The following is a 19815-nucleotide window of genomic DNA, read 5'->3' on the forward strand; positions in this document are numbered from 1 at the left end:
CTGTTCAGCTTACTCTCAAACAGTTTAGGACAACTATGCATATATAGAGAGACAGCAAGATAAAGCAAACATGGGAAATGTTCGCATTTGCGGAATCTAGGTGAAGACAGATGGGGATCCTTTGTATTAGCTTTCTAACTTTTCTGAAAATCTGGAATTATTAAAAAATTAAAACAGGGAGATGTAAACCATCCAAACATAAAGGACTGAGTCATGTGCCACCTCTTCCAGGAAGTTTCTCTCCACTGAGACTGGGTCCTGACCTACCCTGCCTCGTGGTGACGTGGACCACGGTTATCTTATAATTCTCTTCAGCCTTGACTTCCTCAAAGCCTCTTCTTTCTCCTCTAGAGGCAGCACGGCTGGGTAGAATGCAGGCGAATTCCTGAACTCACAAACCTGGGTCCCAACACTGCCTCCATCAATCACTTCTCCTCTGTGGGACCTTGGTCCTCACCATTGCTACTGACTCCAGATTTCTCATCAATAAATGATCACGAAATACATTTCGCATGGTGGTCAGGAGGCACATACAACAGCGCCTGTCATGAGTTCTGCTTCTAGAGGGAGCTCTGTAAATGCTTATTCCCTTCCTTTCCCCCTTCTCTGGAACCAGCCCTTCACTATCCTTGGGACATAGGCAAAACTTGGAACCCACTTCTCTGATCATTTCTATGACGTTGTCCTGACAACTAATATTGATAATTTACTATAACGTACTCCACCATGCTCAACGCACAGTAGCTCCTTAATGCATGCTGTTCACGGGGCAACACCTGCCCGCAGCTTTTCTCATCTGGTCATTCCAGGCTCTCTCTATGGGATTGAAAGTTTCCCATTATTATCCCTTTTTATAGATTTGGAAACTGAGGAGATGAGTGACACGCTTTTCTACGTCCCATGGCTAATAAGTAGAAGAGCCTGTAAATCCCATTACTTATGGCAAAGTCCACGCGTTGCACTTACACATAGACAAATAAACTGCCAACGACTCTTCCAACGTTCTCTGGATCTCTGTCCTTATGTGTTACCACCAGCTACTCAACCGTTCTAAAATGACGCTTCATTCATTTGATTTATTAGTCTTTTAATGAGCACCTATTAAGTGGTAGGTGTATTAGGCACTGAGGATGCCAAGACGAGGAAGGAGCTCAAAGTCTTGTGGGAAAAAAAAAATCAAATGAACAAAAATCATAAAGGTGGCATAATAGCTGCTTTCTTCAAAGACATTCTATATAATATCACCAATGCAGACCATTCTCATCCTGATTGCTCTTCAGTTTATAAAACTTTTGCCTGTGCGATTAGGCTCAGTAACACTGAGGCTCACTGTCAGGAACATGGAGCCCTCCTCCCGTAGCTCATGGCATGGAAAGCCATTCAGTGGCCAAAGCAAAAACATCTGCTTGGAGCCACCTGTACCCAGAGAAGGAAAATCTCTCTGATTTAGAGACATTTCTAATTTAGTGCAAAATCCCTCTTTTGTCAAACAAAACACCCTTCGCACGGCTGTGGCTGCCCCCAGTCCCAGAATCGCTGTCCTACCGTCTGCGTCTGCGTCTGCGGGTGCCTTGCCATTCCAGGGCTGAGATCCTCAGGTACTCCCCAGAAGCTCCCCGCCCCCCATGCTTCTGGCTTAGAAGCTTCCCCACACCGGCTGGGTCAGCAGTACCCCAAATTGCCAAAGGCCCTTTGATGAAAGGAAAGGAGCGTGACAACCTAATGTAGGAGGGTGATGGCTTCTAGGGCTTGGAGATCTGATATCCTGAACCTGAAACTCTGTTTCTAAGACTGACTTCCCTAGACAAGCCTTTGGACAGTTTGGATGCGGTTGTTATTCAAACTGTTTAATGAACGACATTTACTTATTAGGAAAAGTCAGGTCTCTCAGGCAAATGAAGCATGATCTGCACAGCCCCATGTCCCAGATTCCCCTTTCATGTGTGCACCTTGCTGTCCAGCGTCACATCCCGTTCCAGAGTGTTTTCCTCCTCTCCTCGACGTGGTGCCTAACAACGTGCATTTAGCACACAACGAACGAAATGGTAAAAAAAAAATAAATAAATAAATAAAAATTCCAGTGAGCGACCCTCGGAATCAGTGCCAAGCAAAAGGTCCACGAATTTATTTTCGTGACTCCTGTGATGGATGCCCTAGAGTACCTCCCACTTAGAGGACATTACCCAGACGGCGGCGGCCCCGCTGCTCTTGCATCAGTGGCGGGAACAGGGACGGGGAGGAAGGGGTCGCGGAGGAAGGGATGTGTTTTCTCGCCGTCCCGGACGCCCGGCGCGGCTCGGGGAAGCTCAGCCCCAAGCTGGAGCCTGAGGACCGCAAGCTTGGCCGCGGCGGACCTGACGGAGGAGCCCCGGAGAGGACCCGCTGACACCCGCAGGTGGGCGCGCCCGGGCCGGCCCGGGGGCCGACGTCCCAGAGCGCAGGGGGTGCGGGCCCCAGCGTGGAGACGAGAGCCAGCCCCTGGCTGCCCCGGGCGGCTGGCGGCGGCCTCACCGTCCCTCCGCGCCGAGGCCCCCCGCCCCACCCCCTTCCCCGGGACCGGCCCTTCGGGCTGCCCGTCACCGCTCGGCGCAGCGGGTCCCACCTAGACTCTCCCGCGAGCCCCGGACCGGCGGGGCCTGGGGGCGGGGCCTGGGGCGGGGCGGGGCCTGGGGCGGGGCCTGGGGCGGGGCGGGGCCTGGGGCGGGGCGGGGCCAAGCCTCCCACCGCCCGCCCCTCGGCCGCGTAGCTGGGGGATCGGATGCCTCGCCGGGCCGCCTCGTAAGGCCGTTCGGGGCAGTGACCCGGGGCCGCGGGCCGGTCCCTGGCGCACCGGGCGCGGGGCGCGGGGCCTCCGCGCGGCGAAGGGGGGGAGACCCCGCGTCCGAGCGGCCCCTGGCGCGGGGTTTCCCACGGGGATGGGGCGCCCCAAAACGCTTGCGAGCCCAGAGCTTCCCGCGTCGGAGCCGCCTTCTGAGTCGCGGGAGTTCCGAGAGCACTGGGGAAACTTGTCGCCTCACGCTTCCCTCCCTGCTTTCGGGTGGGAAAGCATCTGCTGAGCCGTTTTATTTCCTCCCCCGACCGGACTCCGTAAAAATAGCCGTGCGCCGGGGCGAGCGCGCCAAGCTCTGCCGCCCCGCGGCCCCGGGCCGGCGGGGACCTAAAAATACCCGGCGGGCGGGAGCCGGTGCTCCGGGCGCGGGCGGGTCCGGCCGGCCGCAGAGGGCGTCTGGAGACCGGGGAGACGGCGGCCGCCGGGCCCCTCGCCTCGGCCGGGGCTGTCCCTTTAAATCCTGGAGGAGGCAGAGAGAAAAAAGGAAAGAAAGAAAAAAGCCCCGAGCGGCTGGCGGCTCTGCCCGGCCCCCACTCCGCCCCCGCGCCGGGTCCTGCCGGCCGCCCGCCGCCTCCGCCGCCTCCGCGGGCCCCGGGCGCCCCCGCCGCGCCGCCCCCCGCTACAGTCACTGTCGAAGGACAAATTCCGCGGAGCCGGGGAGGAGGTCGGGGCGCAGCAAGTGCAAGTGTGGCGGGCGCGGAGGGGGCGCCGGGGAGGCGGCCGGAGACATCCGGGCCCTTCCGCCCCGCGCGCCCCGGAGCGGGCGGCGCGGGCGGCGCGGGGCGCGGGTGGCGCGGGGCGCGGGGCTGACAGCCGCGGCGCGGGAGGCGGGGCGCGAGGAGGGCGGAGGCGCGGAGGCGCGGCGGGGCGGGCGGGCGGGAGGGAGGGAGGGAGGAGCTGCCCGCGCGCCCGCCGCCGCCGCCGCCGCCGCCGCCGCCGCCGCCGCCGCTCGGCTCCACACCCGCCGGCGCAGCCCCGCCACGAGACTCTGACAGCGCGCGGCCCGCGCTGCTCGGGCGCCCAGGCACGGACCGCGGCACGGACCGCGGCGGCGGCGGCGGCGGCGGCGGCGGCGGCGGAGGAGGAGGAGGAGGAGGACCCGAGGACGCGAGGACCGCGGCCCGGCGCCCAGTGCGGGAGGCGCGCGGGGCCGGCGGCGCGCAGGGGTGAGTGGCTTCGCGCGCCGCGCTCGGGCGCCGGCGGTGGGGGTCACGGTGTCCGCCGCACCTCGGCGGCCGGGGCGGGGCGGGGCACGGGTCGCGGGGGTCGCGGGGCTCCCGGGGCTCCCGGGGCAGGGTGGCTCCGCTCCGCCGCAGCCGGAGCGCCGTCTCGGGGCTGTCGCTAGGAGGCCGGCGGGCTGCGCGCCCCGGGGCGCCGGCGGGGGCGGGGGCGGGGCGGGGGCGGGGGCGGGGGCGCCCGCGGCGCGGCGCGGCGGGCAGGAGGCCGGGGGCTGCGCTGGCTCTTCAGGGGCTCGGAGCGGCAGCCACCGGGGCAGGCGGCGGGGGAGGGGACGGAGGAGGGGAGAGCGGCGGAGCGCGAGCGAGCCAGCGAGCGGGCGCCGCGCCTCCTGGCTGGCCCCGCGGCCCGGAGCGAAGTGGCGCGCGGGGTGGCGGGGAACTTGTGCGGGCGCGTGCGGCCCCGGGCGCGGCGGCGCCTCCGGGCCGGGCCGGGCCTGTCGGCAGCCACAGGTGGTTTCTGCCAAAAGTTTTGCCGCGCTTCTGCGGGGAGGGCGCGGAGCGTTCTGGAGAGTGACGGTCCCCCGAGCGTTCGGCATCCGCACGGCACACGGGCGCCGCCTGAAGACTGGGGAGCGGCCCGGAAAGTCGGGGACCCCGCACTCGCGACGCGGCTCCCGGCTTCGTGGCGGCCCCCGCCCGAGCCGGCGCCCCCGCGGGCCCTTCCGACCCGCGCGGCCGTCGGCTGGGGAGCTGCGGAAATGGGCTCAGGCGCAGGGGCCCTCCGTGCGTCGGGACGGCGGGGCCCAGGCCCGCCCGCCCGTGGCGCCCCCGCCCGTGGCGCCCCCGCCCGTGGCGCCCCCGCCCGTGGCGCCCCCGCCCGTGGCGCCCCCGCCGGCGGGCAGCGCAGGGCCTCTGCCTGGGAGCCGCGCGCCCTCGCTCCAGCCGCGCGCGTCTCTTGCTCCTCTGGAGCCCGGGGGTCGCTGGCCGCCGTGCTGCTGTGCCGCTCGGGCTGCTTGTCTGATTTCATTAGGCGGAGGGCTAGGAGGAGCCAAAGAAAAGCAAAGCGGCAGCAGCGCTTTTCCTTTGAAACCAGCCGTGGGCGCCGACACCCAAACTAGGCGAGGGGGGGGGGCCAGGGACGCGGGGAGCCGGGCGTCGGGAGGGGCGTGCTCCCTGAGAGCTCCCCCGGGCCCCCTGCGGGGCCGGGCCTGGGGTTTCCGGGGCCTCTCGGGGCAGAAAGAAGAAGATGAAGGTGGGAAGGGAACACGCCTCAGAAGAGGAAGATGTGCAGAGAGAGAGGAGAGAGAGAGAGAGAGGCTCCAAGAAGTCCGCGGTTTGGCCCAGCTCCCCATTGGCCTGCTGTCGAATCCAGGGTAGCGAGGGAGGTTAGAACCACCCTGGTAGGTCGGCCCTGGGCTGAAAGAAATCTTTATCCCCGGAATGGGTCTGAGACCCAGCTGGTGCAGGTCTGCACAGAAATGCCTGAGAGTTGGTTGGAAACACGGAGTCCTTCATCCCGGCTGCCCCTGCACCCACTCCCTGCTCCCCCAACCCCACAGAGTACCTGAGTAGAGAGCGTGCCCTTTGCTTTCAAAGAAAAGGTCGCAGAATTTTGGAGCACAAAGATGCCCCAAAGATAGGAGGGACGCTCATTTTACAGATGAGCAGCGTCAGGCCCAAGGGAAAGTGACCTGCCACGGCAGTTATAATCCTGGGAGACAAAAAAAACGACATCAGCCTCCCAGGCCAGGGTGGACGCAGTTCCCTCAGCAAGGCCTCGCAGGGCCTGAGGTCCGAGATGCCACCCCACACCCCGAGCCCACCATGAGGTCATTATCTGGTACTTTCTATGTCCATGCTTGCCAACTAATGTGGTATATTTCCTATGCTCTGCCCTTGGCTTGAAAAAATAAAAAAAAAAAAATGAGGACTATCACTGAAGATTTCAGTCTGACTCTATTCCAACTTTTCCTGCTCCCTCCTCACCCCAGATTCCTCAAACTCCTTTTGTAACATAATGCAGCTTGATTGGCCAAGATGAGTTTGCAGCTTGTCTCATTGTGAAGCACCCTCTCTCCGTAGGATGCCAGAACTCTGTTTTCCTGGTAATTAGGTTTTACAGATATTTTTGAAAGGGAGCCCAATTCTGGATCAATTACACTTGGACACAAATGTTGTGCTGTTGTGGATACCAAATGAGAAAGATGAGCAATTATCTGGGGGTGTTGGAATAAATGTTGTTATGAGTATTTGACACAGCTATTAGACATCAATGAGTGGGTTTTCAGTAAATGTTTTTTATGCCGTATTTTATTGAGCAAACAAAGTGTCTTAATTAAAAAGAACTAGGAGTTGGCCACTTAGATCTTAGCCACTTGTTTCTTACCAGTGTGTATGGATGGGAATGGTTCGAATGGTAAACAGAATGATGGTTGGGAGCTTTCCCAACCCCCACCCCATCCCACCCCCACCCCCACCCCCACCCCCACCAAAATACTCTAGGGCAACGCTCATCCTTGGGATCCACTGTCGTGTGCAGTCCAGTGGAACCATATTAAATCAAAATACGTCTGGGTGCGGTGTATGCCAGTCTGTATTAGTCAGAAATGTCTGGTGAGAGAGAATGTTTTGTAAGTTTTATTGCTGCACAAGGGCACGCGGTATCAAGAATTCGAGGCTAACACAATGCCAATGCCACCAAATACAATTCTTCTGCTCTTGTGAACAGATAAGAATCAGTGTCCCCACAGCTGTGCTTGGGCTCCTGTGGGAGAAACCAAGGTCTGACGTCATCACGACAATGCAGGGGTACAGTAGACCGTGCCTTTTGGCTTCCGTGTATCTCAGGTCACGGCCATCCCCACAATGGTAGGGAGTTCCGCTGTTTGTCCATCTCACAGGTGGGGAAGCTGAGGCAGAGAGGAGACGGTGCATTAACACATTCTGGGCATGCAGCTCAGGGTTTCTGGGGTGGCCAGGTGGGTAAGAGGCCCCCCTAATCATATTGCCCCCTGCCTCTATCCAGTGCTGCCACTGCAGCAGGGTGCGGAGGTGTGGCGGGCTTATGGTTATAATTGATGGGAGGCCACCAGCTCTGATGGGGGCCCGGCAGGGCTTTCTGCCCCACCCCCACAGTGGGTGAGCCGTTTCCTCCCTCTTATAGCAGGCTGTGGGAACTTGGGGGAGGAGGGACCAGCTGGCTGAGGCTGGGACGGGGGTGTGGGATCTGTGCCTGAGGAGGGCTGAAAGAGTCCAGGCTATTTATAACCCCTCCTCCCCTCCTGGGAAGAAGAGACTCAAGGGTCTGGAGCCACCCTCTGTGGTGACTCCTCCCCAGGATGGCTGTGCCCTACTGGAAGAAATCTGCCACCCAACTGCATGGTGGGTATTGGTGCGAACCCTGACCCGTGCAGAAGAGGCCCCCCAGGAGGGCTTTGGGGAACTTGAGCTGCTCTGAGGTTTTAAGATACAAAGATTTCCTAGAGTCTCTATGTGTGCACTTTTTCTCAGGCACTGACCTCTCCCGCCAACCCCCGTCGCCACTGTTTGCAGAAAAATGAAGCATACCCCAGAGATCTCACAGAGCAGAACTTAAGAATCTGCAAAAGTGGGGGTCCTTGGCTTTTCTGCATAACGGTAACAGTGATTTTCATGCGAGAGGAGATTGTGAAAGTGGCGTATCACGTGTGGTTCCCCCTGACCGTGTGCTCAGGCGGTCGTGTGTGGTGCCGGCTGGGCAGGTGTGGGGCTCTCCCCGCTGCCCCCCTCCCAACCCTACCCTGGACCAGCCCCCCACAGTTCCCCTTGCCTTCCGCACTCTTAGGACCAACACCCGAGTCCTCTGTTGTCTTCAGAGAAATAGTATCTGCCATTCCACTGGTCACAGCCTTGTCGCTGCAGTGGGGCATGTTTCCTCCCTGGGCTGGTGGTCGGAAGAGTGAGGGTGGGCTGTGGGGGAAGCAGCGAGGCACAGTGCTCATCTCTCTGTGTAGCTCCTCGCACTGAATTAATCCTCCCATCGGAACCATTCCAGGGGCTTGCAGCAGGTTTCGCCAGGGAGAGAAGGCAGGCGGGAGGCCCGAGGTGCAGAGGTGGGGGGGGGGCAGCTCCGGGACCACGGCGGTGCCCGGTGAGCCTGGCGCGGGCATCACAAGCGGGGGGCTCCCACGGGCAGGCTGGTGGGATGCTCGCTGTCACATCCTCAGCATGCAGCACTGTCCTGGGTATTGCACACGTTCTCTAGGCCAGTGCCGGGGTGGGGGGGGGGCACTGGTGGCCGGGTGGGCGTCGGTCAGGGTTGCTTCTTCCTTGCCATCAGCAGGGTTCCTTGGTGTCGGGAGGGCGGGGAGGCAGGATCAGAGTGCATGTGAGAGGAGCCCTGGACCCAGTGGGTGGGCTGCGGTGCTGCCAGCGATGCCGATGCCGGGAGCAGGGGACAGCGGTGGCCCTTCCCCAGTCCCGCCTCACCAAGCATGCACAGCGGGTTTCCTTTCAGTAGGCAGGTGGGCTGCTCCTTCGCTCACCCTCCTGTGGCTCCCACCTGCCTCCCGACTCCCTCCACTCCCGGGACAGCACCTGCTGGGCCCCGTGGTTCCTGGAGCACACCATCATGCTCCCGCGCTTGTCCTCGCTTGTTCTTTCCATCTGGTGCGCTCCTTCCCTCTGATCTCCCCCCATCCGGTCCCTGGCCTGGACGTTCAGGTCCCCCCACCTTCCTCCCTTTGTCAGATGCTTCACAGCACCCACCTGTGTCTGGGATGCGATCTTGGTTCTCTTCTTGTTTATCGCTTGTCTTGCCCACTGGAATGTAAGCTCCGGTAGGGCAGGGGCCCTGCCTGTTCTGGTCCCCCATCGTCTTCCCCACCCCAGAACAGTGCCGGGCAGGGAGTGGTGCCCCAGGAAATGAGTGGGTCTGCCCGTGAGTGCTGGGGCTCTGTGACGACGAACCAGCCAGGTGCCTCAACCTTGGGACCTCTTCAGCCTGGAGGCAGGAGTGAAACCTGCTCCCAGATGCTCTGCTCATGGCAAGGAGGGGAGGTGGCCCTGACGAGGCACAGCCGGGGGTGGGGGGCACGGTCAGGCAGCTGGTGGTAGCCCTGACTCCACAGGGCTGGTTGGCTTAGGCACAGGGCTCCTTTTTCTGATGCCGTGTGAGGAGTCAGGGGCCCAGGCAGCTGACCCACCTCCAGGACTGAAGTTCCTCTGGCTTTTCCTTGGCTGCCACCTCTCTCTCTGTTTATTTACTTCTTTGGTGAGCGAGGGTTCCAAGCAGAATGCCATCCTTGGAGAGTCAGGAATGTTGTGTTTTTCCATCAGCACCATTCATTTGCTGCCTCCTCAGAACAGCTGTGGACAGCTGGCTGCCAGCGTGGATGCAGGGAGGGCTTCTCTTCAGGGCCAAGGGGTACACTCAGCCCTGCAGGAATGGGGGATTTCATCTGTGCTTCACACCCTGCTGGTTTCCAAACCCCACTGAAATGGTGCCTGTAAAAACAGATTCTTGAGGAAATTAAAAAACGATTAGCATTCGGTTTACTGCTCCTTCTCTGATTATAAAAGCAACGCGAGTCAAGGTAGAAAATTCAGAAAATGTAGAAACGTTGTAAAACTAAACTCCCAAACTGTGACAACACCCCGATCTTGGTGCATTTCCTTCCAGTCTTTTTTCTGTTCCCGCCAAAACACACACACACACACACACACACGCGCGCGCGCACACGCACACACGCCCATCCCCCTGAACATTGTTTTCTGAGCTTCTGTCAACCCAGGCCATCTCTTAATAAACAGAAAGGCTTCTTCTCCTGAGAAGCCTGAGCCATTCCCACTGTGAACCACTGATATTTAGAAGAAAATCTATTCTCCGCATCTTCTCCATTGATGGGGAAGATTTTAGTGAACTTTACCTAATGGAGTTTAAATGAGGAGAACAGTCCCTGCCTCCAGCATGTGGAGGATGTGCTTTGGAAGGGACCTCTCATTCCTGGCCTCTCTTGGTCACCAGGCGAGGAGCTACTGGTTTATGGTGTTTACGTCTCCGGTTTATGTCTCCTTACAGAGCATTCAGTTGCATTTCCCAGCGCCACCGGGTCTCTAGAAATGTATTTTAATAGATGTGTAACCTTCCCTCAAGTCACATGTCACACTTTAACCATTACACACCTGTAAGAAAATGAACCCAGAGCGCATGAACTGATCATTCCTTGACCCCAAAATAAGAAGAGCAGGAGAATCTTGAGAAATATGAACCCATGTCATTGGCTCAGTGTGTTTAGGGCATGGCTGTTTAGAGACAACCTTTGCTTCTTCGGGAGCCTGGGGGCTTTGTTGCCACGCAGAATCCTTCCTGTGGGAGGAGGGACCACGATTAGGCCTGTCCATGTCAGGGCCTCTTTTGGGACTGAGGTTGGCTGGGGAGGGAGCACAGGGCGCTGGGGGTGAAGGGATGAGGAAGAAGATCATTACATCCTGGGAAGCAGGAAAGGGCCACATGAGAGGCAGTTCTCTGACTTGGTAGTTTTGGTGGGTTTTTGGAGGAGGTGATGTTTAGATGGAGTCTTGATATAAGGGACTGGAGGGACCTAATTCCCTGAAGGCAAGAAGTAGAGGGCACCCAGACAGGAGAGTTGGCTGTGGGCAGCCTCAGAGTTGACACAACAAGGGTTCGTGAGTCCAGGAAGAGGGAATGGCAAGAGCTGGGGGCCCTTCAAAATGGCGGCTCCTCATGAGCCCAGAATCTAGTTCTAGGGGAGGACAGGTCCCCTTGGGTCCCAGGGCTCCATTCCGTCCTTGGCTGGTATCATCGCCATACAACAGGTGAAGAAACCGAGACCTCAAGAAGTCAAGTGATGGTGAGGAGCATGGGGCTTGGAACTGAGGAGACCTGAATCCTTATGGCTTGGCCGCTTTCCTGAGGTCACCTTGGTCATGGTGTCAAATCTCTTAAAGCTTTAGTTTCTTCATCTGGAAAACTATGAACACCAACTTCATGAGGTGGGTGGGAAAGGAGAGGACATGATACACCACACAAAGCCCTCAGCCTGACTCCTAGCAAAGACAGGCATGCATCCACGAAAGCCACTGTCAGTCGTGGGTTCTGTGAATTCTGCTCCTAACCTGAAGGGAGGAGAGTGAAGAATGAGGTTGGGGGCACCCAAACGTCCAAGACTGTATCCTTCTTCCTCCCCAAGCTACCACTATACTTGAAGAGCTAAAAATCCTGTCTCCAGGAAAGATGACCGCAGGGAAGCCACCGCTCATGTTGGTAGAGTCTGTGTCACCTGAGGACTTCCAGAATCCCTTTCTCTGTCCCCGCTATGGAAGGGGAGATACACTTGTGGGAACCACCCTGAGGCTTTAGATGTCGCTGGCAGGGGTGCATTCTTTACTCCTTCACTCCTGGACATGGGTCGGTCTTTAGAATAGAGAATGTCTGGCCACATAGAGAGTGGCACATAGGGCGGGTCGGTTTTGCTGATTGGGAGCTAACCGGGTAAGACCATATGACCTGGAGCAGCGCAGCCTGGTAAAAATACAGTGCGAGTCATCTATGTAATTTTAAGTTTCCCAGTAGCCACATTAAAAAAAAAAAAAAAGTCAAAGGAAACAGAAGGAAAAAGGAAATGCATTTAATTTAACCGAATCTGTCCAAAGGATCGCCGTTTCTGCAGGTGCCACCAGGCACACTGTGGGGGCTCAGCTGGCCCTGGGTCCACCCAGTCGGCCCATGGCCTGGGCCGGGGGCGGAGGGGGAGCAGTCTGGGGAGGCTGGTGTTCCCCAGGCTGGGAGTGGGGGAGTGCACACCGCGGGCAGTGCGCCGGGTCTCTGGACAGGATGGCAGGAAAGCCAGTAGTTGGGGAGGAAGCGAAGGCCCTCGAGTCCTGGCTGGAGCCCGGGCCCGGGGCAGCCCTCTCACCTTCACCGGCCTGAGTTTTGCCATGTGCAAAATGAGCTACTACCCTTGTGGTTCCCATGAGCAAAAAGCAAGCAGAATAAATTCAGTGCCTTCCCGAGTTGGAAGAGGGTGGAGGTGGGGCTTGGAGAGAAATTTAGGGCAATGGAGAGGATGTCCAGGCCCCACGTTCTCAAGCATCCATAGAAAGTTCTGTCCGGACAATTTGTACACGTAAGCCTCTCTAGCAATGCCAGGACCCAGTCACCACCAGTCAGTTGCCCTTGTGATTCTTTTTGCCTTAGATTCTTTATGTAAACGCTGTGTTTTGGGGATAGACGTGGCCGAGCATGACTATTATTATTGTTTATTTATTTATTTTTAAAAGGACATGTTTTCATTGTCTTTAAGTCATGAAGCGTCTTCTTGTTCCTGGGTCATCCCAGATGGCAGTGTGAATGGCAGCCATAAAACAGGGGAGGGTCCACGCAGGAAATATTAGAACAAAAAAGGAAATATTTCAGCTCTGTCATAACTGGGCACTCGGCCTGTCCAGAGAGGATGTGGGAAGAGGAAAGAAAAAGGCAGCAGGTGTGTTTGGAGGGAAGGGTGTGTCTGCAAATGTATTTTAAGCTCCTGAAGTGAGACACATTGGTTTTATTGCACTCTGGTAGGGAGGGATTTGAGGTTTTTATCTCCCTGCCACAGACTCCTATGTGGTGGGTGGGGCACTCTCTTTCTCCTTTTATTTAAAAAAAAAAAAAAGGTTTTTTAATAAAATATTTTATTTATTTATTCATGAGAGACATGGAGAGAGGGGCAGAGACACAGGCAGAGGGAGAAGCAGGTTCCCTGCAGCAAGCCCTATGCGGGATCCTGGGACTCTGGGACCATGCCCTGGGCCGAAGGCAGATGCTCAGCCACTGAGGCCCTTGGGCGTCCCTCTTTCTCCTTTTAAAGGACATCTTTTCTTTTTAAAGTAGATTGTCACCAAGTAACTAGGTGTATCCACCCGAGGGCCAGCTCCTCCTCCCACGTGGGGAAAGGGCTGGCCTGCACTAAGAGCTGGTCCAAACACTCACTTTCACAAAGGAGGAGACTGAGGGTCAGAGAGGCCCCTCCACTCCCAGGTCATCCAGGAAGGCCAGGGGCGGCCACCCCTGCCACCGCATCCTTTCTGCCACAGAAGGGTGCCTCCCAGATTTTGTCTTCACGTTTTACAGATGACTCAACAACAGGCTGCCTTAAACCATTTTTTAAAGGAGGAATTCTCTCTTATGTTTTCCTAAACTAGATTTTTTTATTACTCTTCCACACATTGTTTGCTTTGAGTTTTTAATTTAATTTTTTCGAATAGGTCAACACTTACATGGTTTAACATTCAAAAGGTACAAAAGGGTATTCAAAATGGAATATCCTTATCTCTCCTCCTCTCCTGGTTCCCCCACATGGAGGCAACCACTGTCACTGGTTTTTCAGTGTGAAGAGATGTCATGAATATACAGGAAAATATGTCTCTGTGTGCCCATGTGTATATCCACGTATGTCTGTATTTTTGAAGTTTTTTACCCAAATGGGAGCATTCCATACACACTATATTTCACTTTCCACTTCCCATGCAACACTAAATTTCTGGGACATCTGATTATCTGACTGTAAAGAACTTCTTGATTCTTTTTTTGCTTGTTTGTTTCAACTATGTAGATTCCATTGTTGGGTCTTCCTTGACTTTGTTAACCAGCCCCTCATGGATAGTCATTTTGGTCGTTTCCAGTCTTTTGCTTATGTAATAGTCTTGGTTTTTACCCAATGGTTTTTATAAAAAAAGATTCTATTTAGTTATTTATTTGAGAGAGAGAGCATGAGGAGAGGATAGGGGCTGAGACACAGGCAGAGGGAGAAGCAGGCTCCCTGCGGGGACCTCGATGCGGGACTTGATCCCAGGACCCCAGGGCCACGACCTGAGTCAAAGGCAGGCACTTAACCCACTGAGCCACCCAGACGTCCCCAATGATTTTCTTTTCTTTTAATTAAAGCAGTCCTTGGAGTTTTTTGACTGCAGACAGATTGATAGCATTTTAAGTTTGCTGATTTACTGTTTGCAAGATGCCTGGAAGTTGTTTACATGTTTAAGGGTTAAGAGTAGAATAAATAATTTTTACATTGAACTTTCTGGAAAAATGAATCATATGGTCAACATTCATTTATTAAACCAATGTTTCTTGGGGCACCCAGGTGGCTCAGCAGTTAAGCGTCTGCCTTCGGCTCAGGGCATGATCCCAGGGTCCTGGAATCAAGTCCCACATCGGACTCCCCACAGGGAGCCTGCTTCTCCTTCTGCCTGTGTCTCTGCCTCTCTCTCTCTCTCTGTCTGTGTCTCTCATGAGTAAATAAATAAATAATCTTTTTAAAAAAACTTCACACCAGTGTTTCTTGAGTTCTACTCTGTGCTGGGCACCGGGCTCTGGGCCAGGCAGTTGGTGGGGTGGCGGGAACAAAGAGGACAGGGCACACAGGTAGGCCTGGCGTTTGGGCATAGAGTGTGGGGGCGGGAGCGGTACATCTGGGGGTGACTTCGCTAGGAGAAGAGAACAGCTAATGCGGCCTTGGGGGCAGCCTGGACAAAGGGACACAGAAGTCATGGAGGGGGAGTTGGTCTCTTTGGCTTGGGGCTAGAGGTGCAGAGCACTAGGGAGCAGGCTCTGGGCTGCCTGACTGCATGAGCAGCACGGTTTCCTGACCACAGCTTGTGGTACCACGTCCTTGCTTTCTCTCTGCTGCCTCTATAAGTCACTGCCCATCTGTTCAGATTCCAGAGCCTGTCTTCTTTCTACTGCACTCAAATGGACTCCAAGTTTCCTGGAGATTATTCCAGGAGGGGGAACAGCCTGTGCAAAGGAATGGTGGCAGTACCAACATGACCTGTGTCATGCTCATCGAAGAAGTAGCTCCTCAGTGGAAAAACCTCCTGTGTAAGCAGGAGGAAATACATTTGGTGAAGGGGATCAGACCTGGAGAATTGAGTGTAGTAGATCTTAACTGTTACACTGCTTTTCCCCTCTGTTCAGTTTACTTCAGGTGGTTTTTTTGGTTTTTTGCTCAATTCTGGTACACTTCAGGGGATGCCATACTATAGAGTTCCACGTTAAATGATAAGAATTTAGGAAGAAATAATCCACGTCATACTGACTATTAAAAACATGTTATTTCAGTCTAGAACCAAACTGGGATTATTTTTATTCATTGACCAATATCTTAGTCCTACGGCATTTTAGGAAATTGCCTTCGGAGCTACTTAAATCACTGTTGTAAAATTGCAACTCCCAGCACATAGGAATACCAGGTCACTAAAATAACAGGGGTGTGCATTTATCCATGTTTTAGAATTCAATGTAGATGGAGCGTTCCATATTTCAACTTCTTTGAGAGCCACTTGCTCACAGCCCTGCGGTTCATGGTCAAGGATGAGAATTCCTCTTTTGTTATTTTCTGTGTGATGTGGGCCACATAATATGTGTTGTTGGGGTGATGCATAGACAGAAACAGAAGAAAGGGCTTGGGGGCCAGTGAATCCTGTGTAATGGTTAGGTTGTGAGATGTGCTAGAGAGATTCAAGGACCCCATTCCGAGGCCCAAGTTTGCATAGGCTTCCCCTGGTGGATTTATATCCATCTTTTTAATCTCAAGGTTTCTCTGTCCTAGTGTTAATTTACACATAAATACAAGCCACTTGAACAAAAAAGCCTGCCTGTTATTTTTCTGACAGTTAGGAATCTGTGCCTTCATGAAGACTTGGTAGATTCAAGGCTCACTGATGAGCGACGTCCATCTCAGGCTCCTGGCTTCAACTTTGCAAAATATAGAAAGCTCCCCAAGGGAAGGGAAATGCTTCCCATTTCCCGCTAACTTCCCATGTCAGACGTGCCTGTGTCCATTTTGTAAATTATCTCCTAACTCAGATTTCAGCGGGTTTCCAAGAACTCAGAAATCGTGTGCACAAGCTGGGTGGCACAGATGAGAAGGTGGTAGGAGGGGTGTGGGGGTGGTGGGTGGGGAGAAATCCCAGGCACTATCCTGCCAGCCACTGGAAAACCAGTGAGCACCTGCTCGCCTTTGTCTACCTGGAGCCCCGGATAGTTTCCTAAACTGCTTTTAAGGGGAGGTGGAGGTGGAGAGAAGGGTTGTAAAAGTGAATTATTTGATAAAATAATATTTCTGCTTACATTATAGAAAACTAAATCACACTGCGTTCTGCCTTCGTTGCTTTGCCAGAAATTTCTCACGAGAGATTCTGATGCACCAGACTGAGCCACTTCGCTGAGCGTCACCTATTTGCAGAAGTCATTAAAAGCCATTGTTTAACTAAAGGCTTTTCTTTTCCTTCCTTACGATTTTCAAGACCCTGCATTTGCACAGACCTGACTCAGCAACCTTCTATTTTGGGAATTTGTTACCTCTTCTCAGATTCTGGACTGCAGTTCCCTAGTTTTCTCTTCTTTGCTCAGGACCGGCTATTGCCTAGACTTTGACCCCAGGTCTGAAGTCGTCTCACCACAAAAGGACACATCTTTGTACTGGGACTCTGCCCCAGCCCCCGGGGTACCTGGGTGACCTAGTTCCCCTTCTTGCCGGCCTCAGGGACAAACTCACATTTCCACCCTCGTAAATTGTCACATTCCCTGGGAAAGTCGCCGTGTGACAGAGCGGTCAAACCTTTGAATAGGACACACCCTGTGTGTGCGCCCACGTGTGTGTGCGTGTGCATGCGTGTGCACCCATGCCCACCCCTCGTCCCCTCCCATCTCTCCCTCCTTCCCTTCTTAGATGGGATCAGAGGAGGTAGACACCCAGTATAGTGGCTGTCACAGAGCCCGGCACTTCATAAATATTATCAACTATGAGGAATAATATCACATCGTGTTCAAAAGGAATGTGTAGCCCCAAGTTCCTTTGTAGTCGCGCCTGAGAATCCGAAAGCTCTCTTAGCCTAGTGACCCATTCTATTGTTTTTTTATACTCCATCCATACACACACAGCACATTAAGAGTCTGTTCATTCTTGGGATGTGTGCGAAATTCCAATTCCTGTCAGGAGAATTTATGTGTGGTTTTAGAGGGGATAATCGACCAGTTAGTATGTGCGCGCGGATTTTATACACATACGCGTCGCCGTTTACAGCACACATTATAACATCTTCAGTCTCTGCCAAGAATGTGTATTTCTTAGCTGTGTGCATTTGCATATTATGGGTTCATAATTTCAAATAGCTGTAAAGATCTCTACAGAAAAATGTAGTCACTGTACTCTGATGTTCTAAATCTCAATGTAGTAGTAGAACTTGGCTAATTTTTGCCCTTGCTAATGTACCAGCCCTATAATTTTTACACACACGCACACACACGCACACACACACACACACACACAGACACACACACATATCCTTACCTACCTCTGACTTTACCCTACTTCTAAGCAAAGATTTACTAGCTGGGAGCTGAGTTATGCTGCCTATCCACCGGACTTCATTACCTTCCCCAAATATATCATACGCACGGCACAGTGTACTGTGGTCTTATTATAGATGATTACAAAGAAAAGATTTGTCAAAATAAGTGAACCCTCTGCATCTGATATTTTCCTGGTTTGGGTCCCTTGCTTCCCACCCTCACCCCCGCCCTGCAGCTTGAGTCATCAGCCTCACCCCTGGTGTAGCTGAGCTCCCAACAAGCGGAGAGCTCTTCACAAATTGCTCCTTCAAGCCAACATCACCAGAACACCCACCCACCCTCTATCAATCATTAGAGAACTTGCCATTGGCAGTTGCTTGATTTGACCAAACAAAACAGAGCAGCGGGAAGTAAAGAAACTGAGATAGTTTCAAGGTCTTCCAGGTATAAGTCTCCTGAATTTTAAAAATGGCCTGACAGGAGATTTTCTTTTTGGAGTTTATGAAAAAAAAAAAAAAAAAAAAAAAGGTTGCCAACCTGAAGTCTGTTCTACCCCATGTCGGAGTAGGGAGTATTACATAGTAGAATCACAAAAGTCTTCAAATGTGGTCGACACAGGGAAAGTGCTCTCTGCGCCCACTGTTGCTTGGCTAACCTGGGGATTGCTGGGCCGCGGACCGGCCAGGGCTGGGAAGGGGTTCCAGCGGCTTCTTCATTGTGTGGCCTGCTTTGCTCATTTGATGTTCCATCAGAAGGTAAATGCTGCAAAGAGTGCCCTGAAGAGTGGGAACCGGATGCCTTTTTGGGTGTCTAGGAGGGTCGCCACTTCCTAAAGGCCCAGGAGTATCATTGTCCTGCTAAGTGGCGTCATCCGTTGACTCAGATGCCCCTAGTTGCTGCTTATGATCACTTCGCTGCCTCTCTGGTTCTGCCCTTTGTTCTTATTTCTGCTTAGGAGCATTTGCTTTAGTCCTGTGTGTATGTGTGTGTGTGTGTGTGCGCGTGCGCGCGTGTGTGTGATCATCTCCATGTCCTGACCAAAGTTCCTTTACTTTTGATTCAGAGCCTAGTTGCAGAAGAATCAAATAAAGTCTTTATATTTAACAAACTATTATTATTATTTTTATCATTATTATTATTATTTTTAAGGAAGCTCCACACCCAGCGTGGATCCCAGTGCAGGGCCTGAACTCACAACCCTGAGATTGAGACTTTTGGGTTAAAATCAAGAGTCAGACACTTAACTGGTTGAGCTACTTAGGTGCCCCTAAATTTTTTTTTTAAGATTTTATTTATTTATTCATGAGAGACACAGAGAGAGAATCAGAAACATAGGGAGAAGGAGAAGCAGGCTCCCTGCAAGGAGCCTGATGCAGGACTCCATCTCAGGGCCCCAGGATCACACCCTGAGCCAGAGGCAGATGCTCAACCACTGAGCCACCCAGAAGTCCCCCTAAAAAATTATTTTCAAAGAATATTTTTAACTGCTTTATCGAGGTATAATTTCTATGCCATAGAATTCAGTTTGTTTTAGTTTTACAATTCAGTGGTTAATTTTTAACAACATATGTGTTAAATTAGTATGCATATGTTAGGAGAGGGGGTGTCAGGCAGAGACTGGGAGGGAGAAGAAACGGGAAAGGATTCTTTTTGTCCAACGCAGCCCACCCTGGGGTGTTCTCTCAGTCTACCTTCCGTGCAGAAGGGAGCCCCGTGGCAGGAGGTGTGGTCAGGGTGGGCCCATGGGGCATTGGGGGACAGCTGCTAGGAAGCACCCCCCCCCCCAGCTGATTCCACAGGGTCCTGCCCTGGCAGGTGAGGCTTTTCAGCTCTTGAACAACAATAGTTCCTCCCTGGTCATGCCCAGTTCACCAATGCCAAGGTATTGTCACTTCAAAAGCTTATTCATTAGCACATTTGGCCAAAACCATTTCCTGTTCTTGCTAACAGACTGTGCTGAAGTGGATGTCTGATGTCATCCAGGCCCATTGCCCAAGATATACATACAACCAAATATCGCCCCTGGAGCTCCAGTAAGTGGCCCAGGGACACTCATTGTTCACTGGCCGGGCTGGAACTAGATCCTGGTCACCTGCCTGTGTAGGCCAGTGGCAGGGCCCTCTCTTTGCTGCCCTCCCAGAATGGCCTCAGGTGGGCACAGGAGAGGTAGGTGGAAAGGCAGTGTGGAGGTCACCGAAGGCCCTTTTAACTCTTTACGGGGGTCTGGTGGAGCAGCCCCTGAGCCTGGCTCCAGAGCTGTCTGTTGCTGCTTTAAGGCCCTCTCAGTAAGGCCCTCACCCTCTCCCAGGCTGATTTTCAAGCAGTTCTCATCAACTAGCAACCCTGAAAGGGGTACAGATCAAGTGAAGAACCGCCCAACTTAGACCTGTATTCCAAAAGCAGCCAATCCTTTGATTATACCTGAAAACTCCTAGCAAGAAATTAGGCCAAACAGAGAAACACAGCCA

The 19815-nt window shown here is 53.9% G+C and overlaps 2 protein-coding genes across 2 annotated transcripts in view; one reads left to right on the forward strand and one right to left on the reverse strand.

The window, feature by feature from the left end:
- Positions 1-2179: 2179 nt before the first annotated feature.
- On the reverse strand, positions 2180-8860 carry LOC129508678 (basic proline-rich protein-like). The gene is made up of 5 exons (XM_055323608.1): positions 8755-8860; positions 4251-5046; positions 3930-4171; positions 2732-3290; positions 2180-2354 (listed from the first exon to the last, which is right to left on the reverse strand). The coding sequence occupies exons 1-5, from the start codon at positions 8858-8860 to the stop codon at positions 2180-2182; spliced, it is 1878 nt and encodes a 625-aa protein (XP_055179583.1).
- The window catches only part of ZBTB7C (zinc finger and BTB domain containing 7C), a 334228-nt gene continuing 318197 nt past the window's right edge, over positions 3785-19815 (forward strand). The window contains 1 exon segment of the mRNA XM_055323824.1: positions 3785-3996. The gene's annotated coding sequence lies outside the window, so the exon portion shown is untranslated.

Source organism: Nyctereutes procyonoides, unplaced genomic scaffold, assembly GCF_905146905.1.
Source record: "Nyctereutes procyonoides isolate TBG_1078 unplaced genomic scaffold, NYPRO_anot_genome, whole genome shotgun sequence".
NCBI classification, from domain to species: domain Eukaryota; kingdom Metazoa; phylum Chordata; class Mammalia; order Carnivora; family Canidae; genus Nyctereutes; species Nyctereutes procyonoides.

Excerpts from the sequence above, each read along its gene's own strand:
- LOC129508678 (XM_055323608.1), bottom strand. The coding sequence starts at position 8,860 with ATGGGGGACCAGAACAGGCAGGGCCCCTGCCCTACCGGAGCTTACATT. Across the intron at positions 4,172-4,250 it reads CCTGCCCGCCGCGCCGCGCC|CGACAGCCCCGAGACGGCGC; the intron begins GCGGGCGCCCCC and ends CCGGCCTCCTAG. Across the intron at positions 2,355-2,731 it reads CCCAGCTACGCGGCCGAGGG|GTCCGCCGCGGCCAAGCTTG; the intron begins GCGGGCGGTGGG and ends CTCCTCCGTCAG.